Source organism: Phaenicophaeus curvirostris, chromosome 3 (genome assembly GCF_032191515.1).
Source record: "Phaenicophaeus curvirostris isolate KB17595 chromosome 3, BPBGC_Pcur_1.0, whole genome shotgun sequence".
Lineage (NCBI taxonomy): Eukaryota > Metazoa > Chordata > Aves > Cuculiformes > Cuculidae > Phaenicophaeus > Phaenicophaeus curvirostris.
Window position 1 is genome coordinate 85456797 of NC_091394.1, and position 26856 is coordinate 85483652.

A 26856-nucleotide genomic window follows, 5' to 3' on the forward strand; every position below is an offset into this window, starting at 1 on the left:
ATTTGCTGCTGTGTAAGTTTAAAAAAAGCCTAAGCCTTACTTATTAATGCATGTAGTGTGCTTCACAATATAGAAACATTTTTCCTCAAGTCTTTTTATAGTGTAGGTGCAAAATCTGTGGCAAAGTATAGCGTAGAAGTTTTGTCTTGAGTTATATATGCTGCAGGGATCCCAAAGCATGTTTCTATTGGTTTTAAATTCAGGTACTTTTGGTACTAATCTTAGTGTAACACTAGTAGTTGGGGCTGTATAAGCCTACTAGGATTTTGAATATATAAATATCTGGTTATGCTGGCCTATGTTAAAGATTCCAGTGGTGTATTTCATCATATAACATTTCCAAATGTATCGCTTTGCCTGGAAAGGTGAATTTCTTATATTTATGGGACTGGAATATCAATTATTAGGCACTTGCAGTCCTTCTTTGAAATATGATGGTAACGTGTATTGTAGAGTTGCACGCAGTTCTTTGTGAAGATGAGGTTCCTTAAACTGTTCTGTTTAGGAGCCTGGCAAGAAAGAATATCAAGGAGAAATCTGCACTGCTTTTGGACCAAATTTCTTCTCTCTCTGGGAAGGTAAAATCTTCTTTTTATTTAGGTATAGCATTAAAATGAAGATATGTATATTGCTCATAAAAGATACAAGAATAATATTTCCAAACATAGTGGCTGTGCAAGCTCCTTCAATATTTAGTTCTAAAGCAAATTTGGCTTTTAAAGGTGCACGTTATACAGCTCCTGACAATTTCTAAGCCCACTGCATGTTCGTGTCTTTACCTTAGCTAAGGTTCTATCTCCTTAAATATTTTATAACTTTTAATCCTATCCTGACAGATGATTTCTGTGCTATCATAATCCAACTATTCTTTTTGACAAAAGTCAGACATTTGCAGCTTACAAAACATACCTAGCTAGTCTGAAGTGGTGATCTTTTTTATATTGCATCTGTGTATTCTGCTTTTCCATTCTGCTTTTCCTTTCTGATTTTAGATAAAAAAAGTTCTTGAAATATTTACAAGCTTATGTTGAAGGTGGTGTATGCTTGTTTAGGAAATGTGTTTTTTTAGTGTTTATAAAATAAATCTGTGCAAAGCAAAACAAAGCCTGTAATGTGAAAATGCCAGTACAGTTATAATGAATAACTTATGATCTTTATTTCTGTGGACATGGTATTCCATTTTAAGGCTGTATGTTTCGTCTTCAGCGTGTTAATTAGTTTTTAGTAACTTTTTTTCCTCCCCTGCCACTCCATTCTCCATTATACTTAACCGGAAAAGAAGGAAGTCCTTCTTCTAATGCTGTGCCAAAAATATCTTTTGGAATAGTTTTATATTGGTAAATATTTCAAGTAATTTTCATTTTACATGAGGATACTAAGCAGTAGATCAAATATCTTTTACAGTCTAAGATCTTTCATTTTTACCAGTTCTTTTAAAGAAATAGCCAAAATAGTTAAAACGCTTTCTCAGGCTACATTTTAGAGTCTGCACATGTTGAATGGAATATGTTTTCAGGATAACAATTCCCTGTAGGGATTATTTTTTTTCAGTCTACTACTGGAAATGTTATGTATTTGTAGGCTACTCCAATAGCTGTAAAAGCATTGTTTTATTGCTTGAGTATTCAAATAGTTTGAGGTTTAACAAGGTCAAGTGCCGGGTCCTGCACTTGGGGTACAACAACCCTGTGCAGTGCTACAGACTAGGAGAAGTCTGGCTAGAAAGCTGCCTGGAGGAGAGGGACCTGCGGGTGTTGGTTGACAGTGACTGAACATGAGCCAGCAGTGTGCCCAGGTGGCCAAGAAGGCCAATGGCATCTTGGCTTGTATCAGAAACGGTGTGACCAGCAGGTCCAGGGAGGTTATTCTCCCTCTGTACTCGGCAGTGGTGAGACCGCTGCTTGAATCCTGTGTTCAGTTCTGGGCCCCTCACCACAAGAAGGATGTTGAGGCTCTGGAGCGAGTCCAGAGAAGAGCAACGAAGCTGGTGAAGGGGCTGGAGAACAGGCCTTATGAGGAGTGGCTGAGAGAGCTGGGGTTGTTTAGCCTGGAGAAGAGGAGGCTGAGGGGAGACCTCATTGCTCTCTATAACTACCTGAAAGGAGGTTGTAGAGAGGAGGGAGGCAGCCTCTTCTCCCAAGTGACAGGGGACAGGACAGGAGGGAGTGGCCTCAAGCTCTGCCAGGGGAGATTTAGGCTGGACATTAGGAAAAAATTTTTCACAGAAAGGGTCATTGGGCACTGGAACAGGCTGCCCAGGGAGGTGGTTGATTCACCTTCCCTGGAGGTGTTTAAGGCACGGGTGGACGAGGTGCTAAGGGGCATGGTTTAGTGTTTGATAGGAATGGTTGGACTCGATGATCTGGTGGGTCTCTTCCAACCTGGTTATTCTATGATTCTATACACCTTTTCTTTTAGTGATTATTGGTCTAAAATTTACGTACAGACATAACCATAGTCCGGTATCTGTTTATTTGAAGAAGATAATCTGTAGGAAGGGAAAAAATACATGATGTTCAGAGGCATGCAGAGTCACTAATGCCAACTGTATATTTGAATTGCCTTTTCATTCTGTATACCACTCTACAGAAGTGTTATTAGCTGGATTATTGAAAGATTTATAATGGGTAACAAATGCCTTATGTATGAAATAGAAATTCAGCAGTTAATGATCTCTCAACTGGAGCAAAAAATAAGCACAGTTTTTATAGTTTCTGTGCCAAATGCTGTTCTCTCTCAGTTGATATGAATGAAAGAAGTGTTGAATAAAGATGTTTTTCTTCAGTTGAAATACATTTGAAATAATGCCAAATCAAGTTCAAGAATTAAATGTAAAATAGGTTTCAGTAATACTGCATGCATTGTATTTGCTCTCATTATTTAGGTGGGAGCTTTATTTACATTGCCGTGTAATGTAAGCAGCGTAGCGATCCCATCCCCTGCCCAGCTGAGTACCAAGAAATGGAAGGAGTATATGGCCAGGAAACCCAAGCTCATTACTGGTGGGTATAAAGAAGATGATTATGGGTTTATTTTCTTGTGTTTATATCTATATGTGTATGTATAGGGTAATTTTTTTCTATACATTTGGGATGCCCTTTTTTCTCCTCCAGTGAAATTAAGTCAGCAATTGTAAACTTCATTAACAAAGATTGGTTTTGGTGAATGTGAGTTCAGCTACATGGTCTCGTTGTAGATGAAAATTGATAATAACACCATTGCAAGCTTTGGGGAAACGATACATCTCCATTAAACCATTTCTGTATCCTACATCTCAGCTAAGATCCAGCTTCCACACGCCTTTCTAAGGTGATTGTACAGTCTGTGGGCAAAGCTGTTTGCTTCTGCAGATGGAAATCCAATTAATTAAGTGCTTCCCCTCTCATTTAATCATTTCCAAATATTCCTCAGTGCACTTGCATTTAATTTCAACCTTTTCCTAGGAAAATACAGAGCATCAGAAAGTGCTGGATGTCTCCATTCACCTGAAAGTCAGTGTGCTGAATTAGTGACTGAGAATAGGTTCCTGCTCCTTTTGTGGGGCTGTACTGACAGCAGCCGACTGCTCTTGCGCTGTGTGCTAATGATTAGAAATTTTATTCAGGAGGTGAGAGAAGAGAATCGGCACAGTTGAAGATTGGGTGGAGTTCCTCAGACAGCTAGTGTTTTAGGTGAGAGTATGCTGCACACTGGCCTACAAGTGGAAGCACTGTACAAGTAGTGACAGGTCGTAATGGTACTGAAAACATTAGGCTCGGTAATAGTCCAGTGCTTAAAGTACATCTAGACAGGATAAGATGTGGGATTCTGCTACCTTATCTGATTTTGTTGTTTATACAGTGGTCTAATTGTATTATTTGTACAGATTCCAAGGAACAGTGGCTTCTGTTGCTCACTGAAGGTAGCATTTGTAAACAAGCATGCAAATGAGGATGGCTGACAAACATTGATATTCTCTTCAGGTTTTGAAATAGGCAAAAAAAAGGGAATTGGAAAGAGCTGTATAACAGGCCAAGAAGCTTAATTCTGTGGGAGGGGTGCTGTCAGTGTATAGATTCAAAATTATCTCTGCATGTTTGGAGGTGGTAGGGCAGAGAGGGTGTAATTATAGGGTTGATTACAGCAGCAGCATTTGCGCTATTGGCAAGATACTCCTAATGCAGTCAGATGTGTGCAGTAGCCTCAGTGTCTGCAAGATCTCCTTTGCACGATGTCCAGTGATTAGTAGTATGCAATAGGTTATTAGGCTTCTTGAGCAAAATTTAGAATACGAGGAGAAATATATTTGCTTGTTTAGCTGAAAATTATTTTTAGTGGCTAGCACTAACCTGGCTATATTAAATACTATTTGTTACTAACAAAAATATATAATATTAAGAACTGTCAAGTTCTGCTTGAGTTATTGGAGACAGTACTGCAAATATAAGTGATTTGACCTTTAAAACTTTGTACATCAAGAAGTATTCATTCTCTGAATTTCTGCATCTACCAAGGGGCTGTAAAATATTTTTTGTGTAGAAAGATAGCAAACCCAGCCTTTCAATGTTACTATCAAGTCCTACATTAATTTATTTTCAAAACTGCATTCTATATGCCTGTGGTTAAAAATAGAATGTGTTTATCTCTCACCCAGACTACACCCAAGTGTAAAGCAGCAAGCGAAACTCTTATTAATGAATAATGCAGTGTTGTGAATGAATTTTTTAGATAGAACTCATATTTAAATACAAGTCTGACTTAATAGAGTTTGATGATCAAGTCGCTTACTGTATGAGGGAAATATACGGAGGGAGAATGGGTTTATAATCAATGTGAAGTTTTGCACAGGGACTTGGGATGCAGGAAGGTGAGGGATACCCTCCTGTCGAGTCATGATGTTCAGAATTGTGCTTTCTAAACTCTTCAGACATGAGTCTAGGTGCGGCTGCACCCAATCTAAACTGTCATCTTGGTTGGTGTTTTATGGCCAAGAGATATAGAGGCTGAGGATTGTATGTTTTAATAGCTAGAAGATTATATGTGCACACGCTATTCTTTATATTGCTTAGCTAAGATTTCAACATTTCATCATGCTTCTCTACTACTCTCACCTTCTGTCTGAGTGTCCTGCTGTCTGCTGCCAGATGTCAGTTTGCTCAGAAGTCTGGATTCAAGGTTTCATGAAGTAGAATCTCAGACATCAGATTTCATAGAATAAATAATTTAATGGAAGGATACAGCAGCACGTTCAACTCTGTAGAAAGGGGCCAACATGAACAAAGAAATCCTTGGGCAATTATACACGGTCCAGAAGGCCAACCGTATCTTGGGCTGCATCAAAACAAGTGTGGCCAGCAGGTTGAGGGGGGTGATTCTGCCCCTCTATTCCTCTCTTGTGAGACCTCATCTGGAGTACTGTGTTCAATTCTGGAATCCTCAATGTAAGAAGGATGTGGAACCATTGGAATGGGTCCAGAGGAGGCTGCAAAGATGATCTGAGGGCTGGAGCACTTCCCATATGAGTACAGGCTGAGAGAGTTGGGCTTGTTCGGCCTGGAGAAGAGAAGGCTCAGAGGACATCTTATAGTGACCTTCCAGTACGTGAAAAGAGCCTACAAGAAAGCTGGAGATGGGCTGTTCATAAAGGCTTGTGGTGATATGATGAGGGGGAACGGGTATAAACTGGAGAGGGGCAGATTTAGACTAGACATTAGGAAGAATTCTTCACCGTGAGAGTGTTGAGACACTGGCACAGGTTGCCAAGGGAAGGTGTGGATGTCTCATCCCTGGAGGTGTTCAAGACCAGGCTGGATGCGGCTTTGAGCAGCCTGACCTAGTGCAAGGTGTCCCTGCCCATGGCAGGGGGGTTGGAACTGGGTGATCTTAAGTATCTTCCAACCCAGAACATTCTGTGGTTCTATAAAATATTAGCTGTAGATAGTGTGCCTGCTAAGAAGATGTTAATAAGGTTTCTTACAGAACAAATGGAAGAATTTTGATGGCAGATTATAGCTTGGTTTAAAGCTGCTTTCCTGAGGGTGTTTCACAGTTGTGTTCTGATGTTTTTTAAGTTCCAGAAATTGAACTGAAAGGAGAATCTTGCCGATATTATTTCTTGCTACAAGGCAATGGATCTGGAGGGTGTAAAGCAACCTTGATTCATTCGGCAAGCCAAATCAATGGTACAGCTGCTCTTGCTTCAGTAAATGGAACGTTAAAAGCAGAAGAAACAGAGTCAAGTAAGAGTTATTACTTATTTACATAAAAGTATACAAATGCACGCAAATGCTACTAAAATTTATATGTTTGTTTTATTCCTTCCCATCTGTGTTAAGAGGGAGAAAACAAGGAGAGGCATTACATTTTTATGAATATCTTTTTTTTTTTCCCAGCAATGTTTTTTCAAATTGGTAAAAAATATGAAAACCCTTATTTATTCGCACAATTTACTACTACCATATTTGTAGTCAGCCATTTCTCTTAACTGTGGTTAGTTGTAAATGTTTTAATGTAGAGAGACTTCCGGGTAATATTAATGCAAATCAAATTTGCAAAAACCTTAAGTTCGAGGAGTATGTATTGTCGATGCAAAGACTGACCAGTCCATGCTTAAAATCTAGGAATTATGTGTTGGCAAGCCTATTTCACTGATGATTTAAAATAAAAGCCCCAAGGCCAGCTGGCAAGTTAAAATTCATGGTCATGTCTGCAGATATTTGACAGGTGCCTGTATTACTGCAGCGTGTTTAGGGTATGGGCAAGCAGATGATCAGCTGCTCCACTAGGTGAGGGCATATATGTAGGCATTTATCTTAGAGTAGTTGTCCTGTTACAGCTACACATACTAGATAACTCTGCTAGTTGTATTTGCTCTCAATAACACTAACAAAGAAAAGGATCAACGACCTGCAACTTATCCTCTTATTTCCTGCTTGCCATTTGTCCTACTTAAACTCCCATTAATATGGTGTCTCCGAAGTCATACGAGAGAATTTTAGTAGTGGATTTCTTGTCATCTTTACAGGCTTTCATATTGCTGACTATATCAAGTCTCTGCCGCGTTTTTGTGGAGAAGAGATTGTACAGAGAGAAAAGAAACTGTCTCGTCTCCAAGTGTTTGCCTTGAGGGAATATCTCAGTAAGTAATGAGGAGAGCACTGATAGTTCTCAAACTAGTATATAAAAGGTCTATTCCTGATGGAATGTGGTGGCTCACCTTACAAGTGAGTTGAGTGAAGAAATAAAGAAATTTTTTGTAGCATATCCATGATTGTATGCCAGATAATGACTTTAAAATATTGAGAAAAAGAAAACGTTGAATTTAAAATGGGTATGTGTTTGTTACACTAATACTCTGAAGGATTGAGCATAGTTATAGAATAATTCTGTGGTAATTAACTTTTTCTCTGCACTGTTTTTAACGCTTTTTTTACCCCAAATTCCTTACCACTGGATGTGCCCTCAACAAAAAGAGTTCTGTTTTACAGTTTTCAGTGTATTTTAATTTATTCTTCCTTGCAAAAGTCTTAAACAGCAGAGGCAAAATACGCATTGGAGATTTGTTACATTTACTACAGTATATTGTTCTTAGTAATAGCTGAAAGGTCAGCCTGTGTAGGTTTTCATGACTTTGCAGAGAAGTATATTTAACTGTCCTGATTTTTTTTCTAAGTCCGTTGCTCAAAGAGATTCAATTAGAACAAAAAATGCTTCTGTGAGATTGGCTAGGTTATTGAAAGTGGTGTACTGTGAAGATAATTTATGTGTATTATCATTAACAGAATACTAGTTTAAGGAAAATAAGATTTCTGCTAACAGTCTTTTCATCCACCCCTCACTCCCATCAACTTGCAGTCCTTCTCAGATTCCTGTCTATTTTAACTCTGAGCTTGGGACTGCCTTAGACCTTGTGTTTTAGTTTGTTTTGAGTACCCATTTCCATTAGGATGAAGACTTAATAAGAGCAGCTGGGATTTGCTAGTCATCCTAAATGATATCAGAATTTCCTGACCCTTGATGTTCTTACCAAAGAGACCAGAATAGACTGTCGGTCATATTGGAGCCACACTCCTACAACGATGATAAAAACATGTGGGGAAGGAGGCTCTGTACACTGCAGCTTTTCGTATTTAGGCCTAGCAAGTCCAGATGTTTGTCTTGAGGGGATTCAAACCTGGATATAGTCAGAAATGCACATACACAGAAATTAAAGGACTGTAACGAAGGCGATTTGCATGATTTCAGCTATTCTTACTGCTAAGTTTCTTCACTTGCCTATGGAATAAACCACCCATTCCTTCCTTAAGGGTACAATAGTGAGTGTCAAGTTAACTTGTGTCACTCTTTTGGGGTTGTTTTTTTTGTTGTTCATTTTTAGCAGGCTCCCATTATCTTTTGTTACTTAGCAGGTGCAGTAGCTTCTTTTCCTTTCTTTTTATAGAGAGAAAGGTGTTGACTGAGCAGCCTCCAGTTATTTCTGCTGATGAGTTCAAAAACTTGTTAGAACTTACAAGAAAATCTATTGTAGACCTGTCCAACACTAGTTTTCCTGAACCTGTTCTGCAGAAGGTTGCCAATAAAACTAAGTCATGTGCTGTGACTTCTGGTAAGTATTGTTATTTAGAAGTACACTGCTTATTCTCTTTTGATGTATTTGCATACCTATTGTCAGTTTTTCATTAAAAGAAGGAGAATATCTAACCAAAATAAGGAAAAATAGAAGGAATACAAAGTAGCTTTCTGGTTTGTTTCTTTTTTTTGCACACTGAAATTGCCCTCGCATTACCTGTTTCCTTTCTTTTCCTTTGACAAAAATTCATGCAGAAAACATTTTACAACATAGCATGAGGCAGATTTTTCTCCTGTGTGTATACTTTATGTATATATAAAAACGTGTACATACATGTGTTTCTTTAAAGATTAAGATTCCCTGTATATTTCTTGCAGAGGCTGAATTAGTGGAGGAAAATCCATTAGAGTGGCCGGAAAGACATGTTCTTCAGAATTTGGACAACTTTGAAAAAAACAAACAAAAAATAAGGTAATGGTTAAATACTGGAGATTTTCTTTGTAGTGGCCATTAACATAACTCTAGATGAACTGCATGGTGAAAGCCATTTTGAGAACTATTTTCAAATTTATTGATAATCTTTCAGAGGAAACATTGCTTAAGATTAAAACTAAGTTTCTGTCAGTTTCCAAAGGTGTGATTTCTTTGTATTAAAAGTAGGATTGTTGTCATTTTTACTGACAAAACACAGAGGAAAGTTAGCTAAAAGTAACATCGTTCTAAAATTAAAGTACCAAAAAGGCAATAGCAGATAATAGTGGCCATAGTACAAAAGACCTATAAAAGCTTTTTTTCTAATCCCTATATGCCCTAGGGCATAAATAATAAAGATAGTACAGCAGTTTTTGCCAGTGTGTACAGTGTGTTTCTATTCTCCTCATATTTCCTAAACAGTCAGGACTTAGGTCTCATGTAGTTTTAAAGCAGGAGTTCTTCTGGGGCTTATGCTTGAAATTTATATTTAGTGTTTCTTTTCCTTCAGTGCTGTTTAAGTCAAACCTGTAGACCTTTGTGTCACTTACTACAGCCTATTGATTTCCATTTAGGTCTCATTTTTAAATAAGATTTAATGATCTTTGAGTATTGGCATTTTTGCTGGCAGACCTTTAGAGCCAAGTGTCGAACTGCCTTTGTCTTAGTTACTTCTATCCCATTTCTGTCTTTCAAGTACCATATTTGGCTATGGCCTAGATTGGAGTTCTGCATGTCAGAAATTTTCTCATTAGATCTCAGCTTTCTCAGGGGATATTATTATTATTATTATTATTATTATTATTATTATTATTATTATTATTATTGCCTTTCTTTCTCAAACACGTAAAGGTCTTCCTTCTAATTAGCTTCTGAAAAGCTTCCCGAAGGACCTTGCTATTTCGTAGAACCATAGATTCATAGAATGGTTTGGGTTGGGAGGGACCTTAAAGATTATGTAGCTCCAACCCCACTGCCATGGGCAGGGACGCCTCTCACTAGATAAGACTGCCTAAGGCCCTATCCAACCTGGCCATTGTCAGTTAATTTTTATTGCGTTGTATTCTGAACTGGTTATCTTCTGATTATCATGAATCAGTGTACAGCATGTTGCTTAACAGTACGAAAACCAGGACTTTGCTGTACTTCATTGAGGATACTAAAAAATAATGGAGTGGACAGAGGTATGCAGTCTCCTTTTTTGATCTTACAGGTCCGTAAATGGTAAAAAGGGATGAGTAATATTCTTCCCATGTTGTATTTCATAACCAAACTGTAAGGTCTTGAAGTTACTTTCCTTGGTGGAATGGTAGAGAAATTGCATCAAATATCATGAACTTTTATAAAACTGTTCTAAAGGAGCAATCTTGTTCATTCTACTCTGGAAATGCATTTAATTCCTCCAGAATAACAGTGATTTTTATTTTTTTTTTTAATACAGAAACTTTACTACATCGAAAAGAAAAGAAAAATCTTAGTATGGTCTCTTTTTTTCTTCTTTTGTTTTTCAGAGTTTCTATGTTTGCACATTCATCTGAACAATTGCTGGGGCATAAAGATAGCCAACGGGAGACATTGACATTGCTTGATGCTAAAGAATTACTGAAATATTTCACACCAGAAGGGCTACCAATTGGTGATCTTCAGCCACTACCAATTCCTAAACGGTATGAATCCAGCATATTGAAACCGCAGAAGACCATACTGAGAACCAATGTTGGGGAGTATGCTTAACAATCAAATTAAAGTCTCAGAATGGCCTAACTGGATTTGAGTTTGTAACGCAACATCCTTGCATCATGTGCCTACCAGTGAAATCAACTGTTAACAGTCCTTGGATTGGTTTTGCTATTGCATTCTTTCAGAATCTGAAGTGGTTGGAGATGATGATGCTGATGCTCCTATGCCTTTAAATAAGAAAATAATCACCTGATGCACAAAAGTGTGTCAGTAGACCATTGCCATAGCTATGCTACAAGCTACCTCCACCATAGGTATATATTTCCAAAAAAGTATTTCTAGCAAAGCAGAAGTTGCTGTGACAGAGCTTTTATTTTATTGGTGGGACTTCTTTTAGTGGAAGGGAGACTAGGTGGGAAGACAGTTAAAGTGTAAAAAGGGCAATAGCTGAGCTCATTTAACCGTGTTTGCCTCATGTTGTGCTAGCCCAGCATTCGTATTATAAAGTGTTCCTTAAAAGAGGCTTGTCTACTCTGATTTCTTTGCAAGTATTCATCCTGAATGTGTCTGCTGGTAAGTATTAGTGTATTAACCACTGCTTTTTTAGCAGGAAGATTGATACAAGGAGTTAATGGGGAAATTTTCAGGATCTGGACACCTGTAAGGCCAACCTATACAAGAGTCAGATAGTGTTTGTAGAAGCAGAGCCTATGCTATTTGTACAGTAGATCATAGACTGCTAGGTAAGCAAGATAATATTTGCAGTCACTTCAGTTATAGTTGTTGACCTTTTTAATGTTAAATAATAGACTATATAATGGAATTATTGGATACAGCCCTTGATCCTTTTTTAAACGGCACTATATGTAGTAAATTAAGAGGGTTGGTAAGAGAAAGATTCTGTAGGATTTTGGAGACTTCTGTAAAATACTTAATGGAGTTTTGAAACCAGCAAAGTTGTTCTGAGCAGAGAATTTAAGCAAGTTAGAAAATATGCAGTGAAGACTGAGGGTCTCCTACAGCATTGTTAGTTGAGTGCAGATTATTTAGGGTTTTAGCCATAATGTAAAAATATTTTCATTCCATTTAGTTGTGTGGGAAAGAAGTGAATTATTTGTTCACTACAAAAATGTTTTCTTAATCTTTGATTTTTCAAAAGCCTCTAGAGAAGCTTTATAGCATAGAATACTTTGATTCTCTCGAATGATTTGCTTTGAGCTATAGCTAAGTGAGTCTGAATTTGAGTGGGTTTGCTCCAGGTTGCTTGGATTTCTGCCAATTAATATGAGAAAGTATGATTATGAAACCTTTGCGTTGTACGCTACTGTCATCTGAGTCTCATAATACTTGGAGAACTTGGTTATCTAATGGAAGTGTCAAACCAAAAATCAGGGTACTGGGCAATAAATCAGACAGAATGTTTTAGCTTGAAGGCTACAAGGTCTGCCAATGACTTATACAGGACTGATATATTGTACCTCATAGAAAAGAATAATAAGAGTCATTAAGGTTGGAAAAGACCTCTGTCTCACCATCAGCCCAACACCACTATGCCTTCTAAACCATGTCCCAAAGTGCCATGTCTACATGTTTTTTGAACACCTCCAGGGATGGTGACTCCACCACTTCCTGGGCAGCCTGTGCTTCATCCCAAAAGAAATCAGAAAACCTGTGAAAAGCCATAGGTAGATTGTTGTCCCAATGACAGTGAACCATTCTCTTTCTGACTTACTAGGCTGCTGTTACTGTTGTGTCCAACAGAACTCTGTACTCCTAGCTGCTTGCCCCTCCAGCAGGTGCTCTGACTAGGTTCTCTGGAATAATTAGCAGCTTTGCACAGTAGATGTTCAAGCATAGTGAGTGCAGACCCAAAGATTTTCCTGACCAACAGAAGGAAAACAGAGATTTTATGAGAGGCTGGTGAATTAAAGGAGTTTTCACTTGCTTTCCGTGTTTGAGCTTAAACAGGGGTTTGATAGATTAGGGTTTTGGCTGACAGTTTTTCTGAGTGACTATCTGGCTAGATTCAGTATCACGTCTTTCCTGGATGTTTTTCCCAGGTGCTTTTTTAGTGGTGATGGTGCAGAGACTGTCTATGTGAATAAAACTAGAAGCAATTTGTAAGTTTTAGATACTTACACATTGAAAGTCTTACTTGCATCTTTTCCCTACTTTAGGCATAACTGAGATATACCTTTGCAGGGTATGCTAGAATCTGGCAGCCACCTCTTTCTATCTGTGTTTCTATGGTTTATTCTTTTGAAATAATTTCAAATATATTCATGTAATTTAGTTGCGGAGTGTCATTAGCTGGAATTGAAATATCACAGGATACAAATGGTTAGTTATGACACTTGGGAAAGGTGACTGTTAGGTGAAGCAACAACTTGAAGCTAAAGGGAAAGAATTCACTGATTATAGCATTGGATTGAAAAAAGTGAGGTCGGTTCCCGATTCCTCTCATTTCATTCTGCTACTCAGGTGCCCCATTGTGAAATGGAGTTATAGTTGCCTGGGTTTATTGATAGATTATTTGGAGCAGTGACCTCTAAACTATGTGGAATGTCTAAAAGCTCCTATAATAATAGTAACTCGATTGGTATTAGTGGAACGTAGATTTTCGCTTCAATAAAGAGTTAATTTTTCTTGGATTCTGTATGCCATAGATTTAGCTGCAAGACATGCTGTTTTGGTCTTTCTATGTCAAGACTTTTTTTTGTGACTTCTGGAAGCATAATTTAACCTAACTGTAACTAGTTGAAATAGATGTGTGGGTTTTTTCCTTACAGTGAAAATTCATTCCTTTTGACACCAGAACTTACTCCTCGGAAACTCAGAGGTTTGCCATTTGAAAAAGCAGCTGGATGCTATTATCATGGACTTGAGTAAGTTTCCTGGCTTCTTTTCCCAAAATTATTTTTTTGCTTCTGGTTGAGACATAATTAGAAACATTTATAGCAACATGAACATTAATTATGGAAAACTTTATGTATCCTGTTCCTTCATTGCAACAACTTTGCACATTCCGCCTCTCCCTTTCTTACTTTTATTTTGTTCACTGGTATAAATTGCAACACTCCTACATTGATAGTGAAGTAAAATCATTTGGGGTTTTCTGTTTTGCTGTGGCTCTTCTCATTGTCTCTGAAAATGTTACTTCAGAATTAGAAGTGGCAAGGGGAATTGGGTTCATTAGTACATATAAAGTCCCTGGAGCAGCACACAAGAGAACTACATGCAAAGTTTCTATAATACTTTGTTATTAAATTGTAGGCACTTTCAAGCTGATAGTCATGAGGTTTATGAGATCTGCTGTGAAGCTACCTGTATGCTCCAGGAGCCTGAAAACACCAGCAGGCGTGTGGTGGTGACATGAATCTTCAAAAGGATTGACATGGATAGGACCGTATTTAGTCCCAGAGAAGCCTGCATTAGTTATTTGTCAAGGCTTGGCAAACATTGTATAGTGTTGCTTAAAAAAAAAACTTTTTAGAATAATATAAATATTGTCATTGAGGAGAAGAGGAAAAGGACATTCACAAATGCTAGAGTAGCTAATTCAGCGTGGTTCTTCTGTGTAGACAGACTTTAATCTTAACACAGTCTATATTAAGAAATGCAGTAGATACCAAGCGCAGGCAGTTCGGTCTTCATGCAAATTTCTGCTGCCTCCTAAAATTCCGTTTTCACATTATCAGGCTGATGATACTGCTGGTATTTTTTTTTTTTCTTATCAGCTACACAAATAAGTTTGTTTAAGCCTATGTTTAATATCTGATAGTTTTAGCCATGTTCTCTAGGGAAGTGAAGCAGTCATTCTATCTGTTCAGCTCTCTGTTTCTTCTCTTGCTAAGGGGTAATTCCTGAGCTAGTTAGCCTTTCTAGATTTGTAACAAAAAGCAGAGGCAAACTGAGTAGATAAGAGAAATGCAGACTTGTCCTCCCAGGTGTAGCAAGAGAGCACCTGGCCATTGTCTGTTGGCATGTGGTAGCTTGCTGACCTCCCTGACCTCAGCATGGGGATTCAAATTAGGCACAGCACAGCCTCTTCTTACAGCAAAATATAACAGGTAGAGGCTAGAGGGAGGCTTGGATATTGTGGAGAGGAGGTAGACCCTGGCATATTAATGTTACAAGGGGAATGTGCTAGCAATGAGGGAGGGAAGCAGTAGAATGAGATAGAAACTAGTGTGAAAGGGAGAAGTTTATAGATATATGAGGAGAATATATTGTAACATAAGTATCCTATAGTCTTTAGTCTTTTGGAGCTGATATCTTTTGTGCCATGCAGTTGTGATTTCAGTTTCCATCCGCATAGCTGCTGTATTTATATTTGGAAGCAAAGTCTTGTCAACAAAACCAGGAGTAGCAATTACGATTAAATCAAATTTCTGGTGTAATGAACCTGTGCCAAACACTCAAATCCTGTGTTGCAAAGAGAAAGTAATTGTCGTTAAAGCACAGTGAGTAAACTGACATTTAACATCTAAAGATAAAAACGTTTTTATCTTTGTAGGGGGCGTGATTACTCAGGGGACTGAGAATATAAATAAGGAAAATTAAATACCTTGAAATTTGTAAGTTAAGAGAACTTACTCTTATCAGATAATGAATTTATTTCTAGTGGAAAGTCTTACTCAGCTGTGGAAATGGATTCACTGGTCTGTTATTAGAAAAGTGAATTCTCCCTGAATATGAAAATACTCTGAAGAAAGTGGAAAAATCAGTCTAGCAATTTAACGTGACTGTGTTAAGAGATAAAAGTAAAGAACATGTCTAGAATTCTTAAGAGTAGGAAGCTTTGCTAAGTAGTTTGGAGGGTGGACTGAGAGAGAGCTCACATTGTTCGGAATGCTTGTTAAGAAAATGATGGAACAATATAGGATAGTACTGTTGTCTTTCCCTCAGTAGAGTTAATGTAAGTTATTGGGCAATGAAACATTAGTCTCTTGCAAGGGATCTTGGAAATCACAAGAGAAAAGTTAGTTAAGATGCAGTTTGTGTTGTTTTTATCTTGTGAGTATGTTTCACTGAGTTAGCACTGTTTATTTGCTCTCTTTCAGCTCCACGGTATTTAATACAGTTTCTTCTTCTAACTTGGTTGATTAAACCACTTGTTCTTTGTAGTGAACATGGAGCTGGGAAGCTTGTGCTTGTACACTGATATATTTTTAGCATTTCAAAAGTGTGAATTTCTCCTATAGTGATGCTAATCTGGGACAAGGCTAAAGGTTACGTTTCCAAAGAGTGCAGTTAACAAAAAATCTATACTAATAGTGTAACACTGATCGTATCCTATCTTCCTCATACTTACACTCAATTAATACAGCCTAGTTTCCGACACAACGTGGCTCTTCTGAAAATCATGTCAGTATTGTTTCATTTTGGCATTCCTGAAGTATCCATAACTTGCAAATCATGTATATTGTACTTTGGGATGCTTTTTTTCAGGTATTTCCTATGTGATTTTCTGATAGCATATACACTGAAGAAATCTTGGGTTGTTTGTTTGGTTTATTTGGTTGGGGTTTTTTGATGAGAAAAATTGCATTCTCCCAGGAAGAAACAGAGGCATTTTGTGTGATTATAAAATCATATCAGAGTGAATAATTTACTTATATATAATAACGTGATATTTTCTAAGTCTAAAAGTTTTGGTGGATGCTTACAAAGTCTGAGGTCTGAAGACACTGTATCCATTATGGTGTGCTGGATTCATCATGTATTTGGGTTCAGAGTGATCCTCATCTGTTTTATTCGGGTGTCACACTGGTCAGTATGTTAGCAGCAATAACGTCCATTAAATATTAACTGAATATGAAAACCAGTAAAATCTAAATTCGAGAGGCTGATGGTACCAAGGTAACATAGAGATGACTATAAAGAGCAAAAAATCCATTGTCAGTGTCCTAATCCATCACTTGCTCAAGGAAAAAAATCTGCTAATGTCCACGGGAATATTATTTGTAAGACCCCCCAGGCTAAAAACTTAAAAATAGTATATGATTCAGCTTCCTTATTGGAGTTATGCTTAAATACAGCTAGACCCATCAGGCATGTGTTAGTTTAATGAGCTGTTTTAAAGCATCTGTCAGAAAAATAGACCAGTCAAAACAAAAAAAAAAAGGTTTGGAGAATATAGGATAGCCAGAAGTAAGTACTTGTTTTTTCTAATTGTAATAAAGTGGAGATTTTCTCTCATGGATTTCTCACCAATTTCAATTTTAGATATTGCCTGGATAACAGAAGAGCCTTAGAGAGAGATGTGGGATATGCTGAACTTCAAACACGTCTTATTCGCTATGAAACTCAGACTACTTGCACCAAAGAGTGCTGCCCTGTGCCAGGTGTCTTGAGCCCTCTCCCATCTCCTGCACTTCTGTCGGAGCCTGGGAGTGTCCCTGATGGAGAGGCTTTACAAAATGAATTCAAAACAGAGGTATCAAGGCTAAAACGCAGATCAAAAGACTTGGACTGCTTTTATCCCAAGAAAAGGTAATACACTGAATAAAATAAATCTTTAGCATGAAATACTTCAGTAGTCTCTTGTGAAATGCATCGACTTTCATCTCACAATGTTTTTAGTAAAGCTATCTAGGCAAGGTTCTAGTTGTTTAATCCTCTTCTGTAGGTTCATTTTTTTTGTCGAGTGTGACCTCTCACTGATAGCATTATATTAATCAAACCTGTGCAGCTCAGGCATCTTCTGTTTAATAGATTTGGGGTTTTGTCTTGCAAAGTCTCAAATGCCTTTGAAAAGATGACAGATAGCCTCATCTAGAGCTGAAACTGTCAGTGCTGTTGCTGTGCAAATACACAACTAAAGGTTTAGAAAACCAAGCAGAGTACAAACAGAATAATTTAATTCCTAATCTAAAGAACTGCTGGTGTAAGATGACCTACCAAAATTCAATTATTGTCAGCCTTGTTTATTAAAGTCTTTTCTGAAAGTCTAGTTTTTAAGACTTCTCTTTGTAACTTATCCTCACTCTGAAGATGCACAGTTTGCATCAATAAAAAATAACTGCTATACTGTAACACTACTTCTAAATTTACTTTTTATTGTAATGCTTCTCTTCTTCGTTACAATGTAATTACAGTAAGCCTCTAAAAGAGTGATGGTTTTAGGAATATTCATACCTTTTGCAGCTTAGTGAATAGTTAGAAAAGAAGATAAGATAGTACTAACCACTTGATTTGGAGTTTCAGAATTACTAACATACAGTTGAAGGATCAAGCTTTACAATGTTCCAGTCAAATTGTAACATCCAGGTTCCCATAGTTATAGATGAGTTGTGACATTCACAGAATCATTAGGTTGGAAAAGTCCCACAGGATCATCGAGTCCACCCATTCCTATCAATCACTAAACCACGTCCCTCAGCACCTCATCCAATTGTCTTTTAAACACCTCCAGGGAAGGTGATTCAACCACCTCCCTGGGCAGCCTGTGCCTGTAGGGCCAAAAGAAATTGGAGAGTTTCAGAAGTTTTGTTGTACTTCGGCTGGAGTCCAGTAAACTTGGTTCTTCCTAGCTGTCTAGGGACCATATGCAAAACAACTACTCCTTCCAGAGTTTCTTTTCGTAGTTCTCTCATTTTTTCAGTTAATTTCTAGACTTTTTACATCAGAGATGCAGTGGATGCATGTATCTTCTAATACAAAAAAGGTTACATAATAGAATCCTGTCTGCTGTTTTCAGAAGCTATTAGCAAGAATGTACTTTCAGCAGCAGTCTCTGTAGCAGAGACAAATGTACGGAAAAATTCAGGATAAAATCTAGAAGTGCTTTTTATCTTTTTTTTTTTCTTTTTTCTTTCCAGGCTAACCAAATCTGAGAGTACAGATTCTCTCCTCTCTCAGGCAAGTGGAAGTAGTGGGAATCGCTACACAGCTGCTGTAACGAGGAAGCGCTCTGAAAGATCAATTTCTTCAGCTTCGATGCCATTGAAACAGCCTGGTCAGCCCTACAAAGTAACTAAGGTTGGCTCAGGCAGTCGCATAAATGCAACCAACTCTGAGACTTCAAAGCCAGCTAAGGAATCCAGGTCTCAGAAACATACAAGGGTAAAGGTTTATGTTGTTTGCTTGGTGAAAAAAATATCTGCTTAACTTCTTTCCATGTGAGCTGACTTTTTTTTTTCATTTGTTATTACTAAATTTCATTCTGTTTACTTGTGTAAATGAATCCTGAAGGCACTGAGGAGAATGTAGCAGAAGCAAGGAGTGAAAAGGTATCATGCCCAGGGAATTAAGGCTGAGAGAAAACAACTAGGAATAAAAAAGATGGGAATGGATATCAATGAATAGGAGTTAGAAAATGCAGGATATTAATATTGAACCTGAAAACACCGAAGAAATATCTGTGCTGGATGTGTTACATCCATTGTGGAAGAACAGACTGCTGAGAATAAAAAGATATATCAATGAATAGGAGTTAGAAAATGCAGGAGATTAATATTGAACCTGAAAACGCCAAAGAAATATCTGTGCTGAATGTGTTAAATTCATTGTGAAGGAACAGACTGCTGAGAATAAAAAGATATTTCAATATTTGTACAAGTTCATCAGCTGAGAAAAAATTTAAATGTTTTGACGCAATAATTTTTAATTGATAACTGTATAGATTAAGAATGCAACTTTTAAAATACAGTACTCAAAACTGTCTTTTGGTTGGTGATACTAATTTTAAATTAGTCCCAGGCTGCTAGAGAGGACACTGCATTGATGTGCTGTGCCAAAGGCAAGTTAGGATGACCCAAGTAAGTGTAAATTAGTATAACTCATTCAGACCTACAGCAAAGTTGAAACATCTCTGATATAAAGAATGTCAGAGTAAATTTTCTAATCTGACTCTAGTGTCTGATTGTTTTAAATTATTTTTTTTAATATAGCTTTGTCAAACATGAGAATATCAATAGAAAGAAAACTAACACATATGTGTTATAGTGTTTTGGAGAAGAGAAAAGCCACGCCATTATGGGTTTTTTTTCTGTATTTCAAGCCCCATATGTTTATTCACTGTTTCTTTACATTGCTTTGACATGTAAACATTTCCTTAATTTTTGAGGTGAAGGAAATCAGTTGTTAAATAGCTGCCAAATGTGGTCTGTGGGCTGATGGTGCCATTTGGCCAGTGGATTAAAGACAGAAGCAAGATCAAAAAAAGCTCATGTTCTTTTCTTTTTTTTTTCTCTTGGACAACTTTTCATGCCTGTAACTGTGATAAAGTTTTGAGTATGTTTTTGTTTTTTCCAAGATGCTAAAGGAGGTGGTTGCTAAGACTCTTCAAAACCATGGAATTGCAGAGGATCACAAGTGCTTTGCATCATGCAGCCAGCGTCTATTTGAGATATCAAAATTCTACTTAAAGGTAACTAGAAGACATGCTCTTATAGTTGTTAGTGAAGTGAATCTATTCCTGAATCAAAGTTGAGATGGACTGTGGGATATCCAGACTTTATTAAGCTAGTATTTCTTAGTGGTCTGTTAGTAGTGTGTGTGGATAGACCTCTGGACTTGTCAAATGCTGAAGGTAGTGTTACAGTATATTTTGGTGATTGGTTATTTGTTTTTAAACCTTATAAAGAAGTAGTCTTTTATGTGAGAAAACATGTTAAGGCAGTGATCTGTTAAGTAAGGTCATGCATATACTAAATCGCTTCCTTAGCTGCTGTAGCTATCTCCCAGCCATATCTGCAACAGCCCAGCTTCTCCCTCTTTGTAAGGCTATTGGCTCAATGGGTAGTTTACACAGTTGACTCAGAAATTCTAGTTCCCTGACATGCTCATGGAAGTCTTGTAATCGCATTGTAAATGTGCACAGCTGTCTAACACGTACTGGCTTGGCAGCACCGTGTAGAATTGCATCAACCTTATTTTTAGGAGGAGATGTGAATTCTTTCCATAATACCTAGGAGACTTTGTGAGTCAGTGCTTGAGTCCGTGTTCCTTAGTCTGGACACAAAATCATGTTAAATTACAGCACAGGGTGTTTAAAAGCTGTTGTTCACAAGCGGAGCTGTGATTTCTGTTCATTTGCATGTGTTCAGTCTACCAATATTTGTGAACTAGCTCAACTTGTATGGTGATTTATGCTAAACAAAGTTGCAGTTGAAGAGGGCTGAATGCATATACAGACAATTAGAACACCTTGCTGATAAGCACCAGCTTCTTAAACAATTAGAACACAGTCTTGCAGTCATATTCTGTAAGCACTCCCAGAATCTCCCAGGAATGTGCCCTGAAGGAGGAACTTCTAATCCAAAATCAGAAGGAGCTGTGTGTAGGAATGAGTGAGTAGGGCAAATCAGATGGGTTCCTGAGTACATTCCAAAAGGAAGAGGACTGCAGTGATCCTGTCCTTCAGAAAGCTGATCTAAAGATGCGTAGCAGGATTTTCTTCTCCTGAACTGTCCTATAGCCTTAAGTCTGTAGGAGCTATATTAATCCTTTGTTGTGCTGTGTGCTTCAGAAGCATGTTATTATAGGTAACGTTTTCCTTTGGAGACAAGTAGTAAATTAATTTTCTTAGTTTTTCTTTCTCTTAAACAAAGCAAGCACATTGCCTAAGGAGACCAAATTAGGTTGAGCCGAATGGTCTACAAAAGAGACAAACTATTCCAGGTTTTTCTTTTCTTGCACTGATTTTCTTTCTCCATGTCCTCTTCTCCTTTCTTTGCCAGAATGCTGTATTTGCAATCTCAGTGCACAGTTGATTTCTGTGTTCTTGTTGAAACAAGATTTCAGTTAAGACTGTAAAAATTTTAAATATCTTCTAAGAAAAATGTACATTTCTGGAAATGTGAGAAAGGTTAGGAAAAGTGTTGCTCAATCAAACCCTTGAATACGAGGTTTGGATTGCTGCAGGGAAATCTGGAGCCATTGGAATGGTTTTAGATTATTTCTTTTTTTCTTAAAAAGCAAATGCAAATACATCTTCTGTGGTTCTTATCATGGTAATAAAAGGTAACGCTACTTTTGGATGCTAGGCCTCTTATAATCCAAATGAGAATGATATGTTTGCCATTCTTTGTGATTCTGTGTTTCATATTTAGGATCTTAAAACTTCTAGAGGACTTCTTGATGAAATGAAGAAAACGGCAAAAAACAATGCTAAACAGGTATGACCATTCGTTTATTTGATCCTGTAACTAGCCATGACTAAATGTAGTGGCAGCAGGTTGGCTGTGGGGTGGTTTAGTCCACAGCTTTGAGAGATGAAGAGACATTCCTTTGGCTGTTGCTCTTGTTTCACTCTCATCTAACAAAAGCTTTCTTACCATGAGTAGTCCCATAGCAAAATTTCCAGTGGTCTATATCCAGGTTTTAGGTGGTATTTTAGTTATAGCTGCCAATATGATGTGCTGAGATGAGAAATGGAAATGAAGATGATAAACGTTTCCACGTCACTGGTAAAAAAGAGAGATAATATCTGTTCCTTTGAGAGAAGCCTGGGTCATTAGGGATTTTTTTTCCTTGTGTTGAAGGAAATAACATTTCTTTTCAAAGGTTGGGAAGCAATCAAGGGATATATAAAAGGAAATAAATTTCTTTAACAAAGCAATGAAAATTAGTAATTTTAAGTTTGGGAATAACTAAGCACAAGAGATATCAGATGAGCTTGTTTGTGTGTAACGTTGGCCTTACTTGCTCTGTGCAACTGTTCTCATGACAGGAGTAAATACTTCTGCGCTCCAGAAATCAATTAACTCTTCGATTTAAATTCTGAAAAACATGCTGAACTGACTCCACGATATTTTTTAAAGTACTGTGCATATTTACAGTACAGTTTTTAAGATCATAAATGCAATGGATGTACTTGGACTGGGATAGGTAAATAAGAAAACCTGAACTCTGAAGAAAAACTGCTTGGTCCCCACCAAATTGATTCTATGAAAGCCGTATTTATCGTGTTCTGTCTGTACTGTGTTCCCTTGTAAACTGTTTCCTACAGATCATAAGGTTTCAAAAACAGTATGGGTTTTGATCCTTGGTGTTGAACTGAGAAGTTGTGCTGGTGGATTGCTTCTCACAACCATCTGGGGAGGCCAGTGTGTAATTTTATGTAGGTTTCCTTGTGGTAAAAGAGGCGTTAAAATTGGGCATCTCTTAAGCTGGCCACTTTTCCCTGTATTAGAGAATACTTTGAAATTACCTTATGAAAAATACAATTGTCCAGGACTAGTCAGTTGTCTGCGCAATTGCCCTGTTTGGGAAACAGCAGTAACGATGGTGGCAGATACAGCAGCGTACAAATTATTCTTTAGCCTTTCTTTTGCAGCTTTAGGGATTTTTTTGTGCTGGAGTCACTGGCTGTTTAGCATTGGGTGTGCACCCTCTTGCTACTGCATGGAGGGAGTGAGGGTGAAATAGCTTAATTCAGGGGATGTAAAAATGCCTTTTTCTAAAGACAAGGCATTCTGTAAAATGAAATACAGTCAATGGGTAACACTACATCCTCTCAGTTTATTAACACCTCTTTCTCCTTTTGAATGGATTACTTTTAAATCCTGCTTACTAAACACCACACGAATGGTGATAAAGAATTGGTAAAATATATGAGATGTTTTCATGTTGCTTTCAAGAGCTGGAGTTATGTAAATTGTTTTTCTCATTTATTTTCCCAGGTGATTGAATGGGTTTTGGAGAAGACTGGCAGATAGAGAGACTGAATGGATGCTATCCACACACTCCTAGAAACTGTGGAGACAGAGCACTTCCAGTGTTAAGAAAAGCATTGTCGTGCCCAGCACATGCACACGGATACCTGCACACCTGAGGGACTTTGGTCAGTGTAATTATGTAAACTCTGTTCTCAGGCACAGTTGTTGTCTTGAAACATTTTATACTGAAAAGTTTTAATTTTTAAAAAATTTCAAGTGTAAATAGGTTTTATTTTATATGCATATTTATTAATGTTTTATTGTTTAAAGGAGTGTGGATGACTTGATTTGATAAAGCTTTGTATGTTTTTCAACCAGTATATTTGTTTTTTATGTGAATAAAAACCCCAGCGGCTTCAATTTTAATAACAAAAGTACTTTGTTTTACCTTTTTGTGTGAAGATCTCTATTCTATTTATTACTGCTTGCTGTTGTGTAAACAGCTGTTTACAGCTTCAACCGTTGACATTTTATAGAATAATTAAGCACACTTCCCATTCTGCAGGTGTAAGCAAACATAATTAGAATCTGAGTCACAATTATCTGTTGTAGTATAAGAAAAAAAAATATCTTTTGAAACTTGATGCAAGGTCCCAGTAAAGTGAGAATCATTGTTTTACAAACTGCATTTCCAGAGTAATTTCATGCATACTCTTTGTAACACTCCTTAAAAACAATTTATGAGTTCCATGATTTCTTTGCATGGAGGAGGAGATAATCAAAATGACAGCAGTAACGAGGATTGTGAGAGCTGTGAAAGTGCTGGTATACTGTGATGGAATGAAATATATAATGGAAAGAACAATTTCTGCCTGAGGTGCAAGCACAGTAAAATACTAAGTTTTTGACCTCGGTTTGCTGAAGTCTCAGGAATGTACCCAGTTTGTACTAGTGTCATTATTGAAGGTGATATTGAGATGAGGAATTCATACCCCAACAAATAGCTTTCAGTGAAAGAATTTCATCCTTCATATAAACTAACATCATTAAAATTGATAGTGGTGCAGTGTTATTGTTTGCTATATTAGCCTGGAAGGAACAAGTGATTAAGCAATACTAATATAAATGAAATCTAATATTAAGAGGTAATTGAACCAAACCATGTTTTAGTTAGACTTAATACTGTAAAATCTACTCATTCTCTAAAGATCCTTCCTGATTTTGTTACATTATTCTTTGCTTAATTCTATTTTGTGTAAAGCGAAACCCTGAGGAGTTTTTTTCTAACAGGATTTTGCATTTAACTCTTCTGTTCCTCTGTGTCTTGTTCTCCTGAACTCTACGAGACCTTTTATATGTGGGAGTGTGCTTGTGTTAACAGCCACAGGAGAGCTACGAGCTGCTTTGCTGTGACCGTGCGTTCCAGCGAGGACAATGTCCATCTTGCAGCGGGATTACATTTGAGTGTAAAATACCACCCACTGATAGTGTCCAGCTTAATAGCTTAGAGGATCTTACCGATCTGGTGAAAGAGGAAACACAACGAAGGCAGATAATTAAATAATTAATAACTGCATATGTAAAATTGCTCCAAGGTATTAATTGCTGTGCATGGCTCACATTTCTCTGCATTCAAGACGGAAATTGTTTCTTCATATATTTGTATGAATACTTTTAGAGCCAAACACTTCTGATGAGTTAAATTTGAAATACTTTGCCCGTAAAAGAAGTTAATCAAGATATTAATCTTCCTTAACATCCAGTATTGAATGAAGTCTCTACTTCCAAATAGAGAGAAAAGCCTTAAGTTATTATCTTCAGCCTGAATGCTGATACTATTGTCTGAATACTAAAGCAAGCCACTGAAAATTGCATTTTTTACATAATTTGGGATTTTTTTAGTACTTGTAATTACAAAAGAAAAAAAAAAAGAAATGCAGTTAATAAATTACGCACAAGCTGATAAGCAAAAGTACTGAATCCACATTTTGTAAAATTCTTGAGGCCAGCTGCCATAAGCAAAGACAATCCATTTTGGGAAAGTAATTAATGCTGTTTAACTGGGTTTCTTGATGGAGTATCTGTGTGTATCTGTAAAGGGCTTCCATAAAACGTGCTTTTTAAAAATATTTTTTATTGTTTCTCATTCCTCTCTTGCTTCTCTCTGGTGTCTGTAGCGAGCCCTGGCCTTAGATACTACCTACCTTACTTCATGAGCAATTAGAGCCCAATGGTTAGCTTTTTAATTAATTCTGTAGGCTCAAAGGCTGGCCTGAAATAATCAGCAGGAAATCAGTTAGGGAAGCATAAGCATTTTGATATATATTTTTTGTTTGCATCATTCCCAGCACTGAACATCATTCCCAGTGCTGTCTCATTTGCACCTTGTTATTATGTTTTGTAGGGTGATAGGTAGTTTATTATCATGGCTTAGTAACACTGTGCCCCATTTCAGCTGTGATAATTGTCCTTGTGAATGCTCTTAACCTCATAAACCACACAAAATAATCTGACCTAATCTATAGTAACAGCACTAAACCAAATTGCCTGAACATCTGTTGTAGTTCAAAAATCCCACACTAGGAGTTCCCACAGCTCAGCAAATGTGTAGTAACTTCTGTGACACAGAATGTAATTTTACTCTGCTTCTGAACTTCAAATTTTTTCTTGTTTGTGGATGATGAACCTGCAATCTGGTCTGCCCTGTGCATACCTTACTGTAGAAGGTCTAGGTGCTTGCTTTCATGCTTTTGCATAGAAGTCATATTCACCAATATAAGTGTATGGTCTACACAGAATCCATGGTATGTGCTTACCCAAGACTGGTGTAAGACAACACTGATACATTTGTAATTACTTGGTGATATGATTGCTTCTACTATTACAGCAATTGCGTGATTATGATCTCTGGGCTACCACAGACCTTGGTACAGCTACTTTTCCAAATTCATAGACTTTCCAGTTCTCCCCGGGAGCTGTTTTCTAATGCCTCTAATTATTTACACAAGCACAGAAATTATGAGGCATGGAACAAACTGAAAAGCTAATCCTATGTGGAAAGAAGTAGCTGATATGTTCACAAGAGGCTGTAATCTTTATTTAAATATTTAATGTTTTTCCTCTTCTACTTTTAAATTAAACTTTTGCCCTGGTTGGGGTTTGCTTTCGTCAAGCAGGCTGAGAGTTTATTGACATTTTGCTAGTATATTATTGATACCTACTCTTTAAAATCATAAAGTCACCATCAAATTAAAAAGTTTCTATTTTAGATGCCATTCCCAATTACTTTATAATAATAGTATATGCAGTAATAGTGTGTATATATAGTAATATAGATAAGCTGTATACTGTAGTAATAGTATATGTATATGTGTGTGTATATATATATATTTACTTACATATATATATATATATAGTAAGTAGCCGCAGTAAACAGCTGCCAGTAAAAACCTGGCATTTTGAGTCAGGAAACAGAGACAAACTGACAGATCAATGTCAGCAGAACAGTCTGGTGTGTGTTTGTTTAGGCTCCATTTCCACTGAAAACAAAGG

The 26856-nt window shown here is 37.3% G+C and overlaps 2 protein-coding genes across 2 annotated transcripts in view; one reads left to right on the top strand and one right to left on the bottom strand.

Moving 5' to 3' along the window:
- The window catches only part of MTBP (MDM2 binding protein), a 32556-nt gene extending 8842 nt beyond the window's left edge, over positions 1 to 23714 (top strand). Inside the window, exons 10-22 of the mRNA XM_069852983.1 lie at positions 506 to 578; positions 2885 to 3002; positions 6051 to 6218; positions 7004 to 7117; positions 8420 to 8584; positions 8926 to 9019; positions 10531 to 10686; positions 13489 to 13584; positions 16928 to 17194; positions 18523 to 18766; positions 19959 to 20072; positions 21757 to 21822; positions 23329 to 23714. Of these exons, the coding sequence (XP_069709084.1) occupies positions 506 to 578; positions 2885 to 3002; positions 6051 to 6218; positions 7004 to 7117; positions 8420 to 8584; positions 8926 to 9019; positions 10531 to 10686; positions 13489 to 13584; positions 16928 to 17194; positions 18523 to 18766; positions 19959 to 20072; positions 21757 to 21822; positions 23329 to 23364 (1711 nt within the window). The 3' untranslated portion in view covers positions 23365 to 23714. The remainder of the gene's footprint in view (positions 1 to 505; positions 579 to 2884; positions 3003 to 6050; positions 6219 to 7003; positions 7118 to 8419; positions 8585 to 8925; positions 9020 to 10530; positions 10687 to 13488; positions 13585 to 16927; positions 17195 to 18522; positions 18767 to 19958; positions 20073 to 21756; positions 21823 to 23328) is intronic.
- Positions 3558 to 26856, bottom strand: part of SNTB1 (syntrophin beta 1) — a 142959-nt gene continuing 119660 nt past the window's right edge. Inside the window, exon 8 of the mRNA XM_069854592.1 lies at positions 3558 to 3567. The gene's annotated coding sequence lies outside the window, so the exon portion shown is untranslated. The remainder of the gene's footprint in view (positions 3568 to 26856) is intronic.